At 44.1% G+C, this 20,010-nt stretch overlaps 1 protein-coding gene across 3 annotated transcripts in view; it reads right to left on the bottom strand.

Annotated features, from left to right (window-relative positions):
• LEKR1 (leucine, glutamate and lysine rich 1) overlaps positions 1-20,010 on the bottom strand; it is a 122,602-nt gene that overhangs the window by 40,906 nt on the left and 61,686 nt on the right. For all 3 annotated transcript variants that reach the window (XM_065557854.1, XM_042853682.2, XM_005286977.4), the window contains one exon: positions 644-725. In XM_065557854.1, coding sequence (XP_065413926.1) covers positions 644-725 — 82 coding nt within the window. The remainder of the gene's footprint in view (positions 1-643; positions 726-20,010) is intronic.

Consider the following 20,010-nt stretch of genomic DNA (forward strand, 5'->3'; position numbering starts at 1 on the left):
AGCAAAATAACATATTTCTTTTTAAATATAAATATGAGATTTAACCATGGTTATTAATTGGTGAAGTAATACCGTAACAACTAGAAGCCTTCAAAATTTCTTACACCTACTTAATTGTTACTCTTCTTGATATTTTTGATTTTGGGCTTACTTATAACATCTATCAATACTGCAAGCTCATTCTTTTCATTTCTGCTACAGTAAATTCTTTATATTTGACTTGATCTTCGATTAGGCCTAGACTACACCGAGAACATACATTGCATAGGTTAATGAAAGATAGCAAGTTATTCTTGTGAAATTACTGTCTTGAGCACAAATATTTGTTTCATAAAAATAAGAAATGTATTCAAGAAAAAAAATCTATATCATCCCATTTAGATCATAGAAGGGCGAGTGGTCAGAGCTTAATCCTTTTCCAGAATACCATTACAGAGGATACATCTGGACTGAGCTGGGTACAGGTTCATATTAGCAAATAATTTTGCATCTGGACCAGAATGGAGATGAGATTGAATGCTTTGAAAAGACCTATTGGCTTCAGACTATTCACATGCTTAAAGTTAAGCACGGGTGAAGAGCAGTTTTGAGTACAAAGTGGCAGCAAAACTAGGCCTTAAATAAATAAAATAAAATATCTTACATGAGTAGTTTTTTGTAGTGGCCCATTTCAGCTGTTGCTTTCTGAAACTTGAGTCCAATTGTCTCTACTTGATTTGCTAAATCTGAAACAACAAATATATCTGGTTTTATTTCTGTATTTGTATGCTCATCATTTGCATAATATGGTGTGTTATATTTGCCTTACGTAGCTGCTCTTTATAGAAAAACAAAAACAAACAAAAAGCCAACAACCAGGTAACCCAGTAAAATTAATTGACTTATCAAAAGTTTCTGTGATAAGTAAATTGATAGTTTCTAATTATAAAAACTTTACTTTAATTATAAACTAGGCTTCCAATAATCCTCAGTAATGAATAATGCAAAGTATCTACCTTCCACAAGAAAGATCATCATTTTAGGACTTATTTTTGTTGATTTGTCATTGCTGATAAACAACAGAAAATTATATATGCTTGTGTTTTCCTATGAAAAACAAAGTCGATTTATTGGAACAGTTAGATTTGTGCAGCAGTGCCATGTACTCAAATTTTTATTCCTGTTCTAGCAAAGACTGAATGAATTAAGAAACTGAATCCAAAATATCAAGAACTTGACTTTACATTAGATTTTTTTTTATTTCACAAGGCAATATATTCAATTCAACTGATGTGATTGCAAAAAAGCTTTAAAATATAGATGTACTGATCAAAATTCTGCTCTTGGTTACACATGCAACTGAGAGCAAAATTTGGCCCAGAAATCAGAAGGATAAGTATGAAATGCACTTTACAACTAGAAGTATCAGAAATTATCCACATTTGTTTTTATTTCACATTTTCTCTCAGCTAAATGTTATCCCCAAAGCCACAACATCGATCAGCTTCAGTAGCTCACTAAGGACATGTCCACACTTACCTCCGGAGCGATCAATCCAGCAGGGGTTGATTTATCGTGTCTAGTGAAGACACGATAAATCGACCGCCGAGCGCTTTCCTGTTGACTCCCATACTCTACCAGAGCGAGAGGCGCAGGCGGAGTTGACGGGAGAGTGTCAGCAGTCGACTTACCACAGTGAAGACACCGTAGTAAGTAGATCTAAGTATGTTGACCTCAGCTACATTATTCATGTAGCTGAAGTTTTGTAACTTAGATCGATCCCCCCCCAGTGTAGACCAGGCCTAAGAAATCAGATTTTTCCCTTTTCCCAACAGACAGTCCAACATGTTCCCTCTGAGCCATAAGGTTAATTCTAGCTTCTTCCACTTTAGAAATACCTTAACTAAAATGCAGTAGCAGTACAGATGCTGCTAAGTCTTACTTGTTTCATATAGCTTCTTTATACACACACACACACACAAAAAATCACAAAATTAAGTGATGGAAGACACCTGTGACCTCACCTAGTCCATCCCCTGTTAGTGCAGGTCTGGTTCCCTGCAGTACATTGTGTTGTCATCGATTTTAAGGCAAGAAGAGACCAGCACATTATCTAATCTGGCCTCCTGTACATCACAGGCTGCCATCCCACCTCCACCACCCACACACTAAACCCAACAACCAAAATCAGACCAAAGTATTACAGTCCACAGGAGACTAGACTATTACGTGCCACAGGCAGAGAATGAAAGGGGCCAAGATGCACCAGTGCCCAAGGCTCCTGCATAGGCAGGAAAATGATTAAGTGAGATATATCCAGATTATCCTAGCAAGTGACTCATTCCCACATATTGCAAAGGAAGGTGAAAAACTCCCAAGGTCAGTACCAATCTGACTTGGGGGGAAATTCCTTCCTGACCCCACATATGGGGATCAGTTAGACCCTGAGCATGTGAGCAAGAACCAGCCAAAAGGCACTTGAGAGAAAGAATGCTCAGTGGCACCTCAGAGCCATGACCCACCGGCCCCAGTGTTCCATCTCTGGCTATGGTCATCCCTGATACTGCTGAGGAAGGAGATAAACAAACCAAAACAGACTATGGGGGGGAGGGGGAGGGAATGAAACCCGTTCCTGACCCCTGGCTGGTGTCCAGCTGAAACCTGAAGCATTAGCTTTTAAGGCACATACAACATTAACCGGAAGTGAGCCCCAGGGCTATTGAGCCCCACCTCCTACCATCACAAGCAATACCATCATACAATCGCACTCAAATTTGTTCAGGTCTTTCTTAAAACTAATTATTTGCCCCCACAACTCTTATTGAGTGGCTTTCCAGAACCTCACTCCTCTGATGGTTAGAAACCGTCCTCTAATTTCCAGCCTGAATTTGCTCACCACCAGTTTCTATCCATTTGCTCTTGTGCTATCACTGTCCTCTAGCTTAAACAGCTTTTCACCCTCCCTTTTAATAGACAGCAATCATATCCCTTTTTTGCTAGGCTAAACAAGCCAAACTCTTCCAGTTCATAAGATAAGCCCTCCAGTCCCCTGATCATCCTAGTAGTTCTTCTCTGCATCTGTTCCAGTTTAAATTCATCTTTCTTGAACATGGGTGACCAGAATTGTACACAGTATTCCAAATGAGGTCTTCCCAATGCTTTGTACAATGGCATAAATATTTCTCAATCTGTAGTGGAAATGCTTCACCTAATAAATCCTAGGCATTTGCCTTTTTCATAGCTGCGTCACATTGACTTATATTCATTCCGTGATCAACCCATACACCCAGTGGTTTGCTCAGTCGAGTTTTAAAATCCTAGTTTTTTTAAAATACTGTGCTATTAAAAGATAACACTGAATATTCCTTAGTGGGTAAATCCTATCAGGATCATTTTCTGATAGGAGACTGTGACCCCCTTTTTCTGTCTGGCTAACAGCATGCCCTTATTGACTGAAATATCTACTCATTTTTATTAAGTTGGCTTTCCAATACTAATTGTAACTATTGAAAGCTCAGAGCAGGAACATTTAATACTAGCTTTGTTAGCACATCTTAAGGAATAATACAAAGTATTAGAGAGAGATCTCCTTAAACTATCAGAAATAATAAAAAGCTTCTTTAGGATGAAGTCTTCCCATTGACTTAATTTGGAGCTGGATCAGGCTCAATATAATTAAGGTAGAAGTAACTGTAGAAACTAACTATAGAAACATCTTCCCAATAGGTATCTGCCTGCCACTGAATTAGAAATGGACAGTAATAAAAATTCACACCATATAAAATTCCATTGCCACTGTGCATATGTACCTCTGATATAATACGTGATGTATGTTGCTGAATTAATTTTGGCAGTGCTTGTAGCTCGAGATAGTAAATCTTTTGAAATTGAAACGATTTCTATTCGGATCTTTATAAACCAAAGTTCACAATAATAAAAATGATTAAGAGAAGGTAAGCAAATCTTCAGAAATGTTAACTTCTTTTTAATAAATATGATTCGATGCATATAGACAAATGATCGCTACAAGTCATGGATGGAAAAATCTGAACTTCACAGATCCCCTAAGGAGTTAAATCTGTTAATTTTTATTAGCATGCAGTGGCTGCTGATAGCCTCTCTTCCCATTCTCTGCTGTGGACACAGAACCATGGGATGTGTCCCCAGAAGGCTTTGCGACACACAGAGGGCAGTGCCACACCAATGAGGACACAATAACTCGGACAGGACTTTGCAGCAGGACTGCTCACACCCCAGCTAGGCCAACCCAGGTGCCAATCACCCAGGCTAACTCTGAAGTAAAGACATACCCTTAAGGACAACACTGCAGCAACAGAAAAGCTTTAATTCCCAAAGATAAAAGGAGGCAAAATTTACTTTTAAATTTGAAGTTGTAGCGGGATAATTTAGCTAAGATGTGGTTAATTTAACAAAGATGTATTTCAGCATGGCAAAAATTATGTTAAAAACTGATCTAGTTATCTTAGCAGATGACACAAAAACTGGAAGAGTTCTGGTGGTTTGGAATACAAATCAATGACTGACATTTGTTTATTTTAAAACTATGTTTCTGTCATAACTTCCTCGTGGCTGTTTTTAAAATTACCATGACAAAACATGGCTGGGTTACCCAAATTATGTTATCTGTTTTACAAAACTGTACAGTAGGTAATGACTAACACCATGACCTTTGTTTTCCAACGTTCAGTATCCATGACTTTTCTAAGGACAGGAAGTTGCGGCCAAGTAAATCAAGGCTAGATAAGACCACCTGCACTATACAGTTACTTCAATTTCTCCAAGTGGGCATTCCTCAACAATGTGTTGTTCTGTACAGTCCTCCAAAGCTACATTACTCAGCTTTAATTTCCTGTCATTCAGAATGACATTGGATTATGAAGTAAATGGCCTTGAATGCCTACAGAATAAAAAAAAAGGAAATGTTGGCTTTAAACACCAAGCAGATGTAAGGCGGAACACATGGCAACAATCCAAAATTTACCACAGCAAGTTCTACTCTGATGTGACTGCTTTTTCCATAGAGATTAAGTAAGGATCAAATTATTTTAGATGAGCGAGGCAAAATAAAGAGCCCGTAGCCTCTCTTCATATGGGAACAGCTGCTAATAGGATAGCATTTCATAGTCATTTGATTTTTGGCAGTCAGACATTTAAAGATTTCTGTGATTCTGGAAGGTTTCTGGGAATTGTGAATCTGCATAGCTGTTACGATCTATTCTCTCATGCTAGGAAGTAGGGCTGCAGAACACAGTTTTGGAGTGAAGGGAAAGGAAGGGTATAAAGCTTATTCAGTACCAGTAGCTTGAGAGCTCTTTTTTTTTTTTTACTCAATTTGTTTCAAGATGTTTTTATAATGATTGTACAGCACTAAGAGCACTGGTTAAGAGTGTTCATAAATACATACACCAATGGTGGATTATCCAGTGGGCCAATGGGGCCTGTGCCCAGGGGCCAGTCCCTGGCAGAAGCACCAGGGCAGGTGGGAGAAGCCCCAGTGCTCTGCCCCTACTCCCCGCAGAAGCCCAGGGCAGAGAGGAAGCCCCAGGGCCTGGACCTCAGCTGTGGCCCCAGGACTAGCCCCTGCCATGGCCTCAGGGCTAGAGGAGCTCTCACTCCCTGCTGAGGCCCCAGGGCCATGGCAGGGGGACAGAGCTTCTCCTGTCTTGAGGCTGCAGTGGGGGTGGGGAAAGGAGCAAATGGTTGCAGGGCCGCAGCGGCAAGGCGGAATGGGAGAAAGGGGCAGAACAGGATGGGGCTGTGGGCAGGGACGCAGGCGGAAGGGACAGAACAGGGGCGGGACCGCAGGCGAAGGGGTGGGGAGGCCAAGGGCCAAGCCCCTGTTCTGTCCCTTCCGCCTGCGTCCCTACCCACAGCCCCATCCTGTTCTGCCCCTTCCTCCCATTCCGCCTTGCCGCTGCGGCCCTGCAACCTCTGGCCAAGGGCCCTAGGAAACCTTAATCCGCCTCTGATACACAGATTCAATTAGAGGACCAGATCCTGGAAGTCCTTTGTGCACAGAGCTCCCATTGGAGCCAACAGAAGCTCTGCAGCAGAGGGTTTTGGAGGGTTTAAACAACTAAATACAGCTTCACATGAAGTTGAAGGACAAGTTAAATTGCCATAAAACTGAGGAAAGTACAAAGGAGGATGGTAAGACAAAAGGTAACTCATGCTGAAAAATTGCTGGGCAAAGGAAAATACTAGATACATAAATGGTGTAATCAAATAAAGTAAAAATTTCATGCAACAATGAAAATAAACATTGCTATAAGCCACAGGCAACTAAAACAATCAACTGGCTTTTCCACTTTGCAATGTGAATTCCAAACATAGCTTGAGATCACATCTTAAACTACTTACAATTCTGGCAGGCTTCAACCTAAAACCATGTCAATATTTTTTTGTTTTATTTATCCATCTTATCTTAGTCACATACCTCACCCAAAGAGATACTAACTTGTCCTAACAACACGTTATATGCCCTCCTTCCTATGTGCCTTCCAGGAGCTAGGAGGATTTTAGACACTTCATTCAAATCATCAAACTGGAAAAAGTGTATTCTTCAAGAGATCCTAAATAAGGCTGCAGAGGTTCATGTTTGGTAATGCTTAGTGTTATTGTTACATGGCTGGAGAGAGAGTCTTTTTACGCTGTGTTGGTTTTGCTGTTGTTGTTTTTATTTGTTTTGTTTGTTTGCCTACTTGGCTTTCTTTTTTCTTTTTTTTTTTTTTTTTTGGTGGGAGCTTCATGTAACAAGCTCTTTGATCTACATATAAGTAAAACTTTATTTAGAATATTAAAATGAACACTCCAGCAATGCTCTCTTCTTTACAGTGAACTCTCCTTGTCAAATATAATAAAAGACTGATAATACAAGGAAGTTCTTTGATGAATATGCAGATATTTCAATCACAGATTAAGATGCTTTCATTTCAGCAATGTATTCACAAAACTATAATGAAGGGATGGGCAATCTTTGGCACGCGGCCTGTCAGTGAAATTCACTGGTGGGCTGGGCCAGTTTGTTTTCCTGCAACGTCCGCAGGTTCGGCCGATCGCAGGCCAAGGAATGTGCTGGCCGCTGCTTCCTGCAGCCCCCATTGGCCTGGAACGGCAATCCGTGGCCAGGGGGAGCTGCAATCGGCCGAACCTGTGGACACTGCAGGTAAACAAACCGTCCCGGCCTGTCAGCGGATTTCCCTGACGGGCCGCGTGCCAAAGGTTGCCGATCCCTGCTGTAATGGTAATACTGCCACTTATATAATTAATTTAATTTTAGTCAGCAATCTCTCTCACAGGCTTGATTCACATCTATTTGAAAACAAGTATGCTTTAAGATTAATTTAACATCTTTTGTATTATCTTAGACAAGACTGAGATAATGTTGTTATGCTGGAGTTAGGTGAAACCTTGTTGAACCTCATGGGCATAATTGCGAACTTTCATCCACAACAGTCCTAAGAAGCAGTTAAGCTCTTTTTTAGAGAAAGATAGCTGAAACAATAGGAGCCACCAACCAAAACATAGCTTAGCTCCTGACCAGCCTTGAATGTGACCTATGTGTCAAGGAGGGCTCTGAAGAGATACTTTTTTAAGCTTCTGGGGCATGCAAAAGGTGCAAGGCTCACTGCCTGACCAGGGACTTGAACCCTGGACCCTCAGATTAAAAGTCTGATGCACTAAGATATGTGGGTGGAGTGGTTTCACTAGGGGATGAATGCAGCATCACAGAAGCAGACAGAAAAGGCAGCAGAAAACCAAGACAGCCAGAGAAGCACTTGTAGCATGATCCCAACAGACAGCTAAGAGAGAACTTGTTGAGTAGAGTGCAGGCTGGAAAAAAAGAGGCTTGGAATATTAAGCAAGGAAACTGCCTCCTGTTGTTTCATTCCTACTGTGTTCAGGCGATCGGGACTTTGTACATTCTTTGTAAAAAAACAGGATTGCATCAAAGAAATACCTGAGCCCATCATCAATTTATCTTCCTAAAGTAAACAACCTGCAAGTCCCTGAATATTGGCTAATCAATTGGGGGCTAAAGGGGTAACAATATTTAAATTTTCTTAGAATTGCAATGCTGGAGCAGATGGGGATATACATCTAAAGACTTGATCGACCCTTCTGAAGAGTATTTATTTAAAAAGATTAGCCAGTGGAGGAGGTGGGAGATAGAAAAGGGATATGTATATGTATGTTATGCAGTCAGACTTACAACAATTTATGCAACTTTGGGTTTTTCAGACCAGAGAAACACACAAAATCCCAAAATATAATGTGCACATCCCTTCAAAAATATTTATATTTTACTTAACTTTTCCTGCACCACATACTTTAAGGTGAATTATATATAGGATGTGGAGAAAAACACAAGGTCCAGATTCTGAACTGTTATACAAATCCAGAGTAATTCATTAATTTAAGAGAGAAACTCTGTATTTACACTTTAAGTTAGATCCAAATCTGATTTAAAAATTTACTAAATACCTGTTAACAGACATTTTCTTAATCATTACCCAAATCCTAGCTCCACCCCCTTTTCACTAATGGCCAGATTGTGAGCCCATTGGTGATAGTTACACAAGAAATTCCACTGAAGCCAGTGGGACTACTTGCATGAGTAATTGCTCACCCACATGAGTAAGGAGCTCATAATATGGTTGATATTATGATTACTCTTGATAATTAAGACTGACTCGTTTTGTCCAAATTTCTGGTCTCTCAAAATCCAAACCTGAACTCACTGGGAGGTAAGGAAAAGTTGTTTTTACAGAGCCTCTTATCTTCAGTCTTCCTAGCCAATCATGAATAGGCAGGTTGTAATAGGTAGGGAAAGAAAATAGAGCTTCTGCTCTCCCCTTTCTTAGAAGACGTATTTTCTCCACTGTTCAAGCCACAAAAATGAAACATGTTACTGTAAATATACTCTTTCACAGGAACTCCTGCTTTTCTTGAAGATCAAGTGAAGAAGGGATCATCCTTCCATAACCAAATCTCTGTCTAACCCAATATCTCCGAAATACATAGCCCAGGGTGACTAAGAAGGGCTGAGGTTCTTTTTCCATCCTTCTTATTTTTTCCCTCTACATTTATAGTGCTGTTGAAAAATGTCGATGAGCCCCTGTTGGACCTCCCCCCCGCTGATAGGCACATTGTGTTCAAATACCAAACACCCACCCTCAAATTTGAGTAGGAGGAGGGCGGGAACCACTCAAAGGTACTTCAAAGGTACTTACAGCATGAGTAGTGGGTATTTTAACTGAAGCCCATCTAGACCCATTGGACACTATTCTCTTTATGGAATCATACTGCACATCTCTGCTCCTGCAGAATGGTTTCATTAAATCATTAAAGACACTACCAAGAAGATGAACAGACTACTCCTTTCTCTTTCCATCTCATTTCACATTCCTAATGTGAAGAAAAGTGCTCATCTCCCCTAATATACAACCTTGCCAATGAGTCCTACAACTGTCTACCTTTCCCAGTCATCCCTCAGTATTCATTACTAACATGTACTGCAGACCAAGGTTAGGACTAGCATCAGAAGGTGTATGTATAGTGAGCAAGTTAGAACCAAAACTTGAGACTAAATTTTATGAACCAGATGGACTTGAGAAAAGTAGCAGCACCCTTGTGAAAGAGAGACACTTTATAAATGTGGTCAGGTGCAGCAAAGAAGTTGCCCGCTGTCGCACATATTGGCTGGTAGCAGAAATGAGAGTAAGGACATGAGCCCCATCTCACAGGAAAATGTGTTACCGTAGCTCCTTTGCTGCTTCTGGCCATGGGAATACGCATGGGGTCTCCACCACAATCTGTCCTAATTTCTTTCAAGTCCTTCTCATTGAGAAAAAAATTAGCCACTATATTCTATTCTATCCTGAAGGTTTTTTGGCTCTGCTGTCTCTTTCCCCTCTAAGTCACATGCTGTGGGGCAATAGCGTGGCCTGGTATATTTTACTGAACTCCTAACTCCAAAAAGACTGAACAAAATTGGATGAAATTTAAAACCAACCAACCAACCAACCAACCAATGACTCAATCTTTTGGCTGAGAGAACAATGGTAAATTTCAGGCCAAAGGGATAATTCTTCAGCAAGTCATGGGAGCAAGGGAAAACAAAGGATTATAGCAGAAACTATTTTGCTGCCTTCATTGCATTAGCTGCAATTGAGTGACTGCTGTAATATGAAATGCCCACAAAGATTTTACAATGGTTCGTTGATTGAGCAACAATAAATATAGCAAAAAATCCTGTTTATGGAAATTAAAATTCTATTTAAAAAAGACTGGTAGTAATAATAATTACATAAACTGCCAGTCTGCTCATTTTTTGAACACTGAGACTATTTAAGTACTAAAGCAAAAAATGTGATGATACACTCAAAATAGTTGATGAAAATAAAAAAACCAAAACAAGGATACCGTGGGTTTCACTCTGATCTCATTCACATAAGTTTCCTGCGAGTGTAAATCCATTGACTTCAATGGAGTTAATCCTGATTTCCACTGGTGTACTTGAGATCCAATTCATACTTTAAGGTTGTCTTTTGAACCATAGTAAACTTTCTTTAAAATAATGTAAAACTAATTTTACAGTTTTATGTTTGCTTTGAAACAAAAAACTTTATTTTTATAAAAAGAACATGTACTTATCATGTAACATAAACCTGATAGCACAATAAGCACCATATAGACAGATCCCTTCACCTGCATGAAGGTCACTGCAGGATCAGACACTACATTTGTTTTTTTAATGAGCAGTTTAGGAGGCCAAAGGGGGCTTGGGAGAATACCCAACCTAAAAATCTTCCTACATCTCTCACCTTTCTACCTTCCCAAATTCTACCAGACAGCAACACTAAACATTTCATTTGCCCTTAGGAAAGGCTATATTGTGCAACTCCTTTGCTAAATTTTGTTATTGATTTTTTTTTAAATATGCATCACACAGCATTGCTCAGATGACATTTTATCTGCTTATTTACATTTTGCAAAAATTTAATACTAACATTAAGATGGAATTCTATATATTCTGTTGCACTTATGTTTTCCACATAGAATATCTGCTATTTCACTTTTCAGTTATAAACACTTTTTAAAAAAACGGACATGGGCAAAATAACATAACCTAATGCTATGTTAAATAGTACAATAGTCAGCTAAACTAGAGGCGGTCATGGTGACCCTTCAGCTACTGGCATGGTATTGCTCAGATGTTGGAGATTCCACACAATCATCCTAACTGCTGAGATAACTTTAAGTGAACCCATTACGTAAACTTCGTAAGAGATCCCTCTTCTCAATAACACATTTAAGTAAAGAAAGAGGGAGGAGAAGAGAAAAATATAACAGTACACTTTTACAAGACTTCTTAAATAAAGGTGTAATTTTATTTAGCACTTATGTAGCACTTTAAATTTTCAAATCACTTTCCAAACATTAACTAGTTAATCCCCTAATCACCCCTGTGAAGTGGATAGAGAGAAACTTTATTCTCACTCAGTTTATGTCTGTGATGAAAGCATAGTTGGCAGTGATGTTCTCTATGCTCTATGAACTCTTGTAGTGGAAAATTTTCAGGATGATATTATCATGTTGTGACAGGGTGGGTGTCCCCATCCAGTGTGGGGTGAGTTCACCCCGTCCCTCAAGCTGTCCTTTGCCTCAAGGTGGTGAGATCTAAAGACTAAAATCGATAGGGTAACCCTGATTCACAGGGCAGCAAGGCCTAGGGGCTGGAGTCAATAGAGTTACCCTGGCACGCAGGGCAGTGAGGCCTAATGGCCAGGATCAATGGGGTTTACCCTGATTCGCAGTGCAGCAAGGCTTAGCAGTCAGAGTTCCTGGAGTTGCCCTGAGTCACAGGGCGGTAAGGCCGATTGGCGAGAGTCGATGGGTCACCACCTGGGGGGCGGGAAGGTTAGCGGCCAAGATAGGAGGACCCAGGGCCCACCCTGCTCCTGTCTTTACTTTTTGATTTTCTGCAGAGGTGAATGCATCTAGTAGGTGTCATCCAAATCTGGCTACTATTCTCTGGAAGGCACTATTGTTCAGTGATCATTCTTCCTAGTTCAACCTTTTCTTGCTGAGCCAATCTTCTTTTATTTATATTTGATGTTCCTCGGACATGAACAACCTTAAATAATACTATATTTCCACCCAGGAGAACAGAAAGGTGGTTTCTCGGTGTAGGACTGACTGCAGAACTGCCCATCCCCTAGTTTAGTGAGGTAAGCTCCTGTGGTGTTCTTGTCTATTCTTACAAGCAGGCAGCCTCCTTAGAAGTGGTCCTGAAGATGTAGATGAACTAACTGTTCTACATATAGTTCCAGAAAGTAATATTTTGTCTTTCTTTTTAGTATGGACCACAGACCCTGAAAAGCCTAGTTTCTTCAATAACCCACCAAGCCTAGCAGACTTCCACCAGTAATTTAAGTCTCAAAATACCTGTAGAAAAGTGGTACTCTGCATTATATGGTCCCTCATTAATCACCACCAAAGAAAAGACCTTGCAGGATTCCTGCATCAACACTACTCCCATAGACATGAAACTCCTCCAATGATCCCAAACTTCTAGAAGAAAAAGCAGGAAAGGTTACATATGCAACTTTGTTCACTGAACAACATCCATGCAAAATACCATCACTCCCAATAATCTGAAAAATTGATAACCTGAGAATTTGTGTTGCATTATCTTGGACATGGTCTGGACAACATACAAATATTTTCATTGGATAGGATGACTTTGCCTACTTTGAACCCCCAGTGAATAAGGCAGCGGTGGGCAAACTACGGTCCACAGGCCACATCTGGCCTGTCAGACCTTTTGATCTGGCCCTCAGCTCCCACCGGCCACATGAAGTTGTTGAGGCCAAGAGCGTAACAAGATTTAAAAAGGGAAAGTTATTAAGAATATCCAGAGTTGTTATAATTAATCATAACAAATATTTTCTGAAAGAGATATTAAACCTCGGGGGCTTCAGGATTTAGAACAATCTCTAACTTCCGAAATCAGGATAAAACCTCTGTCTAGGAGACAGATTATCTCATATCTGCCTATTGCAGGGTTCTTACACCCTTCTCTGAAGCACTTGGTACTAGCCATTGTCAGATACAGGATACTGGAATAGGTGGACTTCAGGTCTGATCCAGTATAGCCATTCCTATGTTTTATGTTCCACAACAAGTGTCATGTGAATGTCCAGCTGAGGGTTAAATTAAAAACCCCACAGTTCTTTTAGAAAAATAAGGATAACCCAGTGGCACAGACAACCTTCCAAATCCCCCCAAATCATGTTTTAATAGTTAAGGATGCCTACAAGCTATTGCTGAATTCACAATGGTTGTTCTACTTCCTATACATGCTCACTGCATTAGCAGAATTTAAGTCATTAATTTGTAAAGCTTTGAGATATGTTGAATATAACAGGTACTTTAAAAAAATTCTACTCTGCTTTAAGATGATGCCCTGCAGTCCTGAAAATGCCATATCCCGGGAAAGCAATTACAAACATGCAGTATAGCACCACTGGCAATTTAACATGCACCATACTGGCATTTTTCATTTGGAAAAGAGGAGCAAACTGCAAGTTTCAACTCCAAATGAAATACTGAAGTGTATTTGAGAAAGAGATATTTCCATATTTTTCTCCTTTTCCTTTAGGCAGATTAATCCCTTGAAAAGTCTGTATGGAAAAATACAAATATTTTCTCTTCAGGCCAGTCTTGTGGGACAAGCTGTTTTGAAAGTTACAGAAATACTCTGAAAGTCTTCCAGGCTAGATTTTTACAAAAAAAAAAAAAAAAAGTAAATATAAAAACGATCTAATTGCTCCATGACTTGTCACAATTTGTGACTGTTTACTGAAAGTTAAGGTATACAAGCCTTCTTGAGGGGAAAAAGAAAGTCAGTTGAATAGTTTGCTGGTCATACTGACCTCTGGGAAAAGCATCAGAGATTAGAAAAAAAATAAGCATTTATGCACACGGCTCCTTATAAATTACTACAGTGTGGGGAAAAAAACATGCAATTATGTAATTAACACATTGACTCTAAATGGTATAACCCTAGCAATTTTTCCCTGCTAGTTGTTCCCCAAATCAATAAAAAAATACAATGCTTAGACTGTCATTTAAATCATTTCAATTTGTATTTACTTCTTACTAGGACATCCAGACTGCAGTAACAGCCATCTTTCAGATTTAAATTTTGGGAGATTTTCCATTGCATGCCAAATGACAAAACTTAACCTCTCTTAGCCTCCTTCCACCTTTAGACTATAATGTCTACTTAGACTGTAAACTCTTTGGAGCAAGGAAAGACATTTACCTTTTCCGTAACTGGTGTTCTTTGAGTTGTGTTGCTCATGTCCATTCTATATTAGGTGTGTGTGCTTGCCACATGCACCGGTGCTGGAAGTTTTTCCTTCAGTGGTATCTGTAGGGGACCGGCTCTGGCGCCCCCTGGAGCAGCATGCACATGCCGTGATATAAGGAGCGCCACCGGCTCCCCCCACCCTCAGTTCCTTCTTGCTGGAAACTCTGACAGTGGGGAAGGAGAGGGAGTTATAGAATGGACAGGAGCAACGCATCTTGAAGACCACCAGTTATGGAAAAGGTATCTGTCTTTTCTTCAAGTGCTTGCTCATGTCCATTCCATGTTAGGTGACTCCCAACCAGTACCCTTGGAGGTGGGTAGGAGTTCACAGACATGTAGATTGCAACACAGCTGCTGAACCCAGCGACGTCCCTGGCTTGCTGACTGATGGCATAATGCGCCGTGAACATGTGAACCAAAGACCACGTTGCAGCTCTGCAAAATGTCCTGGATGGGAACGTGGGCCAGGAAGGCCGCCGAGGACACCTGAGCTCTGTTCGAGTGGGCCCTCACAATCGGCGGCGGCGGGACCTGTGCCAGCTCGTAACAGGTCCAGATGCAGGAGGTGATCCAGTTGGAAATCCTCTGCGATGACATCGGAATGCCCTTCATCCTGTCCGCTGTCGCAAAGAAGAGCTGGGTCGACATGCGGAAGGGCTTGGTACGCTCCAGGTAAAATGCCAGGGCACATCTGATGTCCAGGGTGTGCAGCCTCCTTTCCTCCCCAGAGGTGTGCGGCTTGAGGCAAAACACTGGGATGAAGATGTCCTGATTAACATGGAAGGAAGACACCACCTTTGGCAAAAAGGCCAGGTGGGGTCACAGTTGAACTTTGTCCTCGTAGAACACTGTACACAGAGGCTCTATTGTCAGGGGTTTAAGCTCCAACACACATCTCGCCGATGTTATTGCCACAAGGAACGCAACCGTCCAGCACAGGTGGGAGAGGGAACAGGAGCCCACAGGCTCAAAGGGGGGCCCCCTGTGAGCCTAGAAAGAGCCAAGCTAAGGTCCCACTGTGGGACAGGAGTCTGGGACAGCGGAAAGAGTCTCTCAAGGCCTCTCAGGAATCGGACCGACATGTCATCTGAAAACACCATCTGACCTTGGATCAGTGAGTGAAAAGCGGAGATAGCCGCAAGGTGCACTCTGATGGAAAAAGAGGGCAAACCCCTGGTTCTTAAAATGGAGCAGATAATCTAAGCTAGATTGTAAGGAGGAGCACGTTGGAGAGATGCTATGCTCAGGCGCCCCGTGGGAGAACTTGGTCCATTTGGCCAGGTAGGTTGCTCTAGTGGAAGGCTTCCTGCTTTCCAGGAGGATTAGCTGGACCTCGCTAGAGCAGGCCCGCTCCTCCGAGTTCAATCATGCAGCATCCACGCCGTGAGGTGGAGTGGGGTGAGGTTGGGGTGTAGGAGATGCCTGTGATCCTGCGAGAGCAGATCCAGTTGGTCGGGAAGGGGCCAGGGAGCAGCTACTGCCAGGTCCATCAGCGTGCCAAACCAATATTGGCACAGCCACGCATGGGCGACCATGATGACTTCGGCCTTGTCTCTCTTGATCTTTGTGAGGACTCTGCTGATGAGTGGGATCAGTGGGAACGCATACATCAGACCCCCCCCAACCATCACAGGAGGAAGGCATTGGAGAGGGAGTTTTTGCCCAGACCCTGTAGGGAACAGAAGCAATGACATTTCTTGTTCTGTTCTGGTGGCAAACACATCCACTTGGGGAGTTCCCCACCTCTGGAAGAGTGCACAGGCTACCTCCAGATGGAGCGACCACTAGTGGTGAGAGGAAAAGGATCTGCTGAGGTGATCTGTCAGCGTGTTCCTGACACCGGAGAGCTGACAGGCCTCCAGGTAGATCGTATGGTCAATGCAGAAATCCCATCATCAGAGCCTCTTGACAGAGAGCAGATGAGCATGCTCCCCCCACCTGTTGATGTAGAACATCGAGGCCATATTGTCCATCAACATTCTCGCCACCTTGTCCGCCAGATGTCGTAGAAAGACCCTGCAGGCCAAAGGTACTGCTCTGAGCTCTTTGACATTTATGTGCAACGTCATCTCCTCTGGGGACCACATGCCCTGGGTCTGGAGGCCGCCGAGATGCTGAGGTCCAAGGCATCTGATATCAGCTTGATCGAGTGACAAGGATTGTCAAATGGAACTCCTTCCAGGATCACCCTGGGGTCGGTCCACCACTGCAGCGAGGTAAGTATCGTCGGTGGGATGGTAACAACCTTTTCCAGGTGATCTCTGGACTAGAAATAGACCATCACCAGCCACTGCTGTAAGGGCCGCATCCTGAGCCTGGTATGGCAGACTACATATGCACATGCTGCCATGTGACCCAGCAGGTGCAGGCAAACCCTGGATGTGGTCAGGGGAACGTGGAGACTCGCACAATGAGGTTCACCAATTCTTGGAACCTCTCCTGTGGCAGAAACACTCTGGTGCAGGTGAAATCGAGCACCACGCTGATGAACTCTATTTTCTGTACCAGAACTAATGTCGACTTCTTGTCATTTACCAGCAGGTCCAGGGATCGGCATGTGGCCTGCAGCACTGCGACATCCCTTTGGACTTGGGACCTGGAGCGGTCTTTGACGAGCCAGTCGTCGAGGTACAGGTAGATCTGGATGCCCCGACGCCTGAGGTAAGTGACTACCACCGACATGCACTTAGTAAACACCAAACGGGAGGACCGCAAACTGACAGTGGTCGGGTCCCACTGTGAATCGTAGGAAGCATCTGTGACCTTGAAAGACCGCTATGTGGAAATATGCGTCCTTCAAGTTGAGGGCGGCATACCAGTCTCCCGGATCCAGGGAGGGGATGATGGAGGCCAGGGAGAACAAGAGGAACTTCAAATTTCTTTAGGTATTTGGTGAGGTCTGACAGGTCCAAGATGGGCTGTAGACCACCCTTGGCCTTTTGAATTAAAAAATACTGGGAATAGAAACCGTTGTTCCTGTATTTGTGAGGAACCTCTTCCACCGCACCCAACTACAGCAACCCTTCTACCTCCTGCGCAAGGAGACTCTTGTGAAAGGGGTCCCTGAAGAGGGATGGGGAAGGTGGGTAGGGGCTGAAAGAAACTGGCACCTGTACCACTATAGTGAAGATCCAGCGGTCTGAGGTTATAATGGTCCATGCCAGGAGGAAAAAATGGTGGTTGGAGAAAAGCAGGGGAGACGGATCTGGGGTATAGAGAGACAGTAGGTCACCCTCGGGCACACCCTCAAAATGCTCACTTGCCCCCTCTTCTTATTACGGGTCGAGCCCAGTTGGGCAGAGGGAGGAGGTGGGTGGCTCAGGCAGCATTTGTAGACCCTGCTCTTTTTGTGGGGCAGCTCCTGCTGGGGTTGGCTCCCTTGGCCCTGAGCTAGTTGCGGTTTGAACTGCTTACAGGCTGGACCAGGGACGTACAGCCATAGAGTTTTCAGGGTAGTACAGGAATCCTTTAGCCCATGCAGCTCACTGTCTGTCTGGTCTGCAAACAGGGCTTGCCCATCGAAGGGGAGGTCCTGCATTGACTGCTGAGCCTCTGTTGACAGACCAGCGAGAAGCAGCCAGGATGGAAATGGCCGAAGCCACGGTGCGAGCCACAGAGTCCGCCATGTCTGAAGCCATCTGGAGGGCCGCTCTGGTTGCAGTTGCGCCCTCCTCAAGGATTGCCCAGAATTCCTTCCTGGACCCTTCGGGAAGTGAAACCTCAAACTTGGCCATTGCCTGCCACATGTTATAGTCGTAGCGGCCAAGGAGAGCCTGGTGAATGGCCATTCTCAGTTGAAGGCTGGAAGACTAATAAATTTTTTGCCCAAACAAATCCAGTCTCTTCGAGTCTTTGTTTTTGGCCATAGCCCCGGATTGACCTGCCTCTCCTTCTGATTAACAGCCTCAACTACGAGGGAGTTTGGGGCTGGGTGCGTGTAGAGGTACTCGTTGCCTTTAGCTGGCACAAAGTATTTGCATTCAGCCCTTTTTGACATGGGGGGCAGGGAGGAGGGGGTTTGCCATAGGGCATTAGTAATTTTTGATACCCCTTCATGTAGGGGTAAAGCCACCTTGGCAGATGCTGTGGAGCAAAGGACATCCAACAGGGAGTCCGTTGGCAACTCTAGCTCCTCCACCTGGAGCCCCAGCTTGGAGGCAACTCTCTTCATTAGTTCCTGATGAGCCTTAGCATCATCTTGCGGAACTGGGTGAGGGGGACCCGTGATAGCTTCATCTGGTGACGATGAGGACGAAGCCAGTGCCATGGGATCTGCCATGTCCCCTGGTGGTCCAGTCTTCTGGGGCCTCCACCTCTGGTGGAGGGCGGGATGCTGAGGCCAATGGCCTGAGGCCCCCCACCACTGACTGGGCTGGCGAAACCCCCACGGGATCCAGGGGTACCAGGCAGCTGCCAGCCACTGGCCTTGGGGTCAGTTGCGGTGCCAACGATGCAGATGGTACCGCTGGTGGTGAGGCTTGTCCCACTGTCAAGGACTCCAGCTCAGTTTTGGAGCCAGAGTGGTCTCTGCCAAGCGACCATGATCAGGCAGACCGGCGTTCCTTCTCTGTGCAGTGCCAGCCGCTATGCCTCGACATAGACCTGACCCACTGAGACGAGTCCCTCGTGCGGGAACTCTGGGACCTTCGGCATTTGGCGGATTGGCATTGGTAATCCATCAATCTATGCCTCACACTGCTCGACTGGTACATGGAACGGGACCAGAAGCTGGATTGGGCCAGTTGTTGGGAGGATCTCCCCAACCGCAGGGATCTGCATCTTGGTGACAGGCATCGGCTGGTTGGTGACTGGTGGCCATGTTCAAACGATGGTACGCATGACCGATGCCGAGGCCTTGGAGACACGAAAGGCCAATCTCGATCCTCTTGCCGGGGGGCGCATGCCTGGGTAGGTCTGTACCAGGCATCTGGCGAGCCACACATTGAATCCCGCTGTCAGTGCTCAGGGTTCGGAGACTGAAGAGGGCTTTGTTGAGCCTCCTCCCTGCATCCGAGGCATGATGGTTCCAAGCAGGCAAGCATTGGTGGGACGTCTCCCCCGATGGTGAGTGATGCCGCTGAGGTGGGGACACACGGTAAGGTCCCAAGGTGGGTTTACCCTTGGCCTGAGGTACCACCAGAGCTGGTGTAGGCGGCACCAGTAGGGTCAGGATCTCCTGCGCTGCTTGCAGGGCCTCGGGTGTCGACGGGACATCTAGATGACAGAGGCCCTTGTCACTGTCCGTGGTGGCAGGACCACTCAACTTGAGCTGGGGTCCAACTCCCTGACAGAAGTGTAGAGCCGCCCAACACAGTTCTTGGCTCTCCTCCAGCCCTGTCCTTTCCCGTACAAGAAGAGGGAGATGTTCCCGTTGTGGTTCTCTTCAGTTTCTTGGCCAGAGCTGGGGAGAGGGATCGGTGCCGGCTCGAAGATGGCACCGGTGGGGCACTCCGCACTGACGCTGCAGTGCTCGGGGCCAAGTTGGACCTCTGCTCCTGTGCTGGGGTCAGCGCCAACTCCATCAGGAGTGCCCTGAGACGGATGTCTCTCTCCTTTTTTGTTTGGAGTTTAAAGGATTTACAGATATGACACTTTTCGCTTATGTGTCCTGTGCCTAGACACTTTAAACA

Source organism: Chrysemys picta, chromosome 9 (assembly GCF_011386835.1).
Source record: "Chrysemys picta bellii isolate R12L10 chromosome 9, ASM1138683v2, whole genome shotgun sequence".
Lineage (NCBI taxonomy): Eukaryota > Metazoa > Chordata > Testudines > Emydidae > Chrysemys > Chrysemys picta.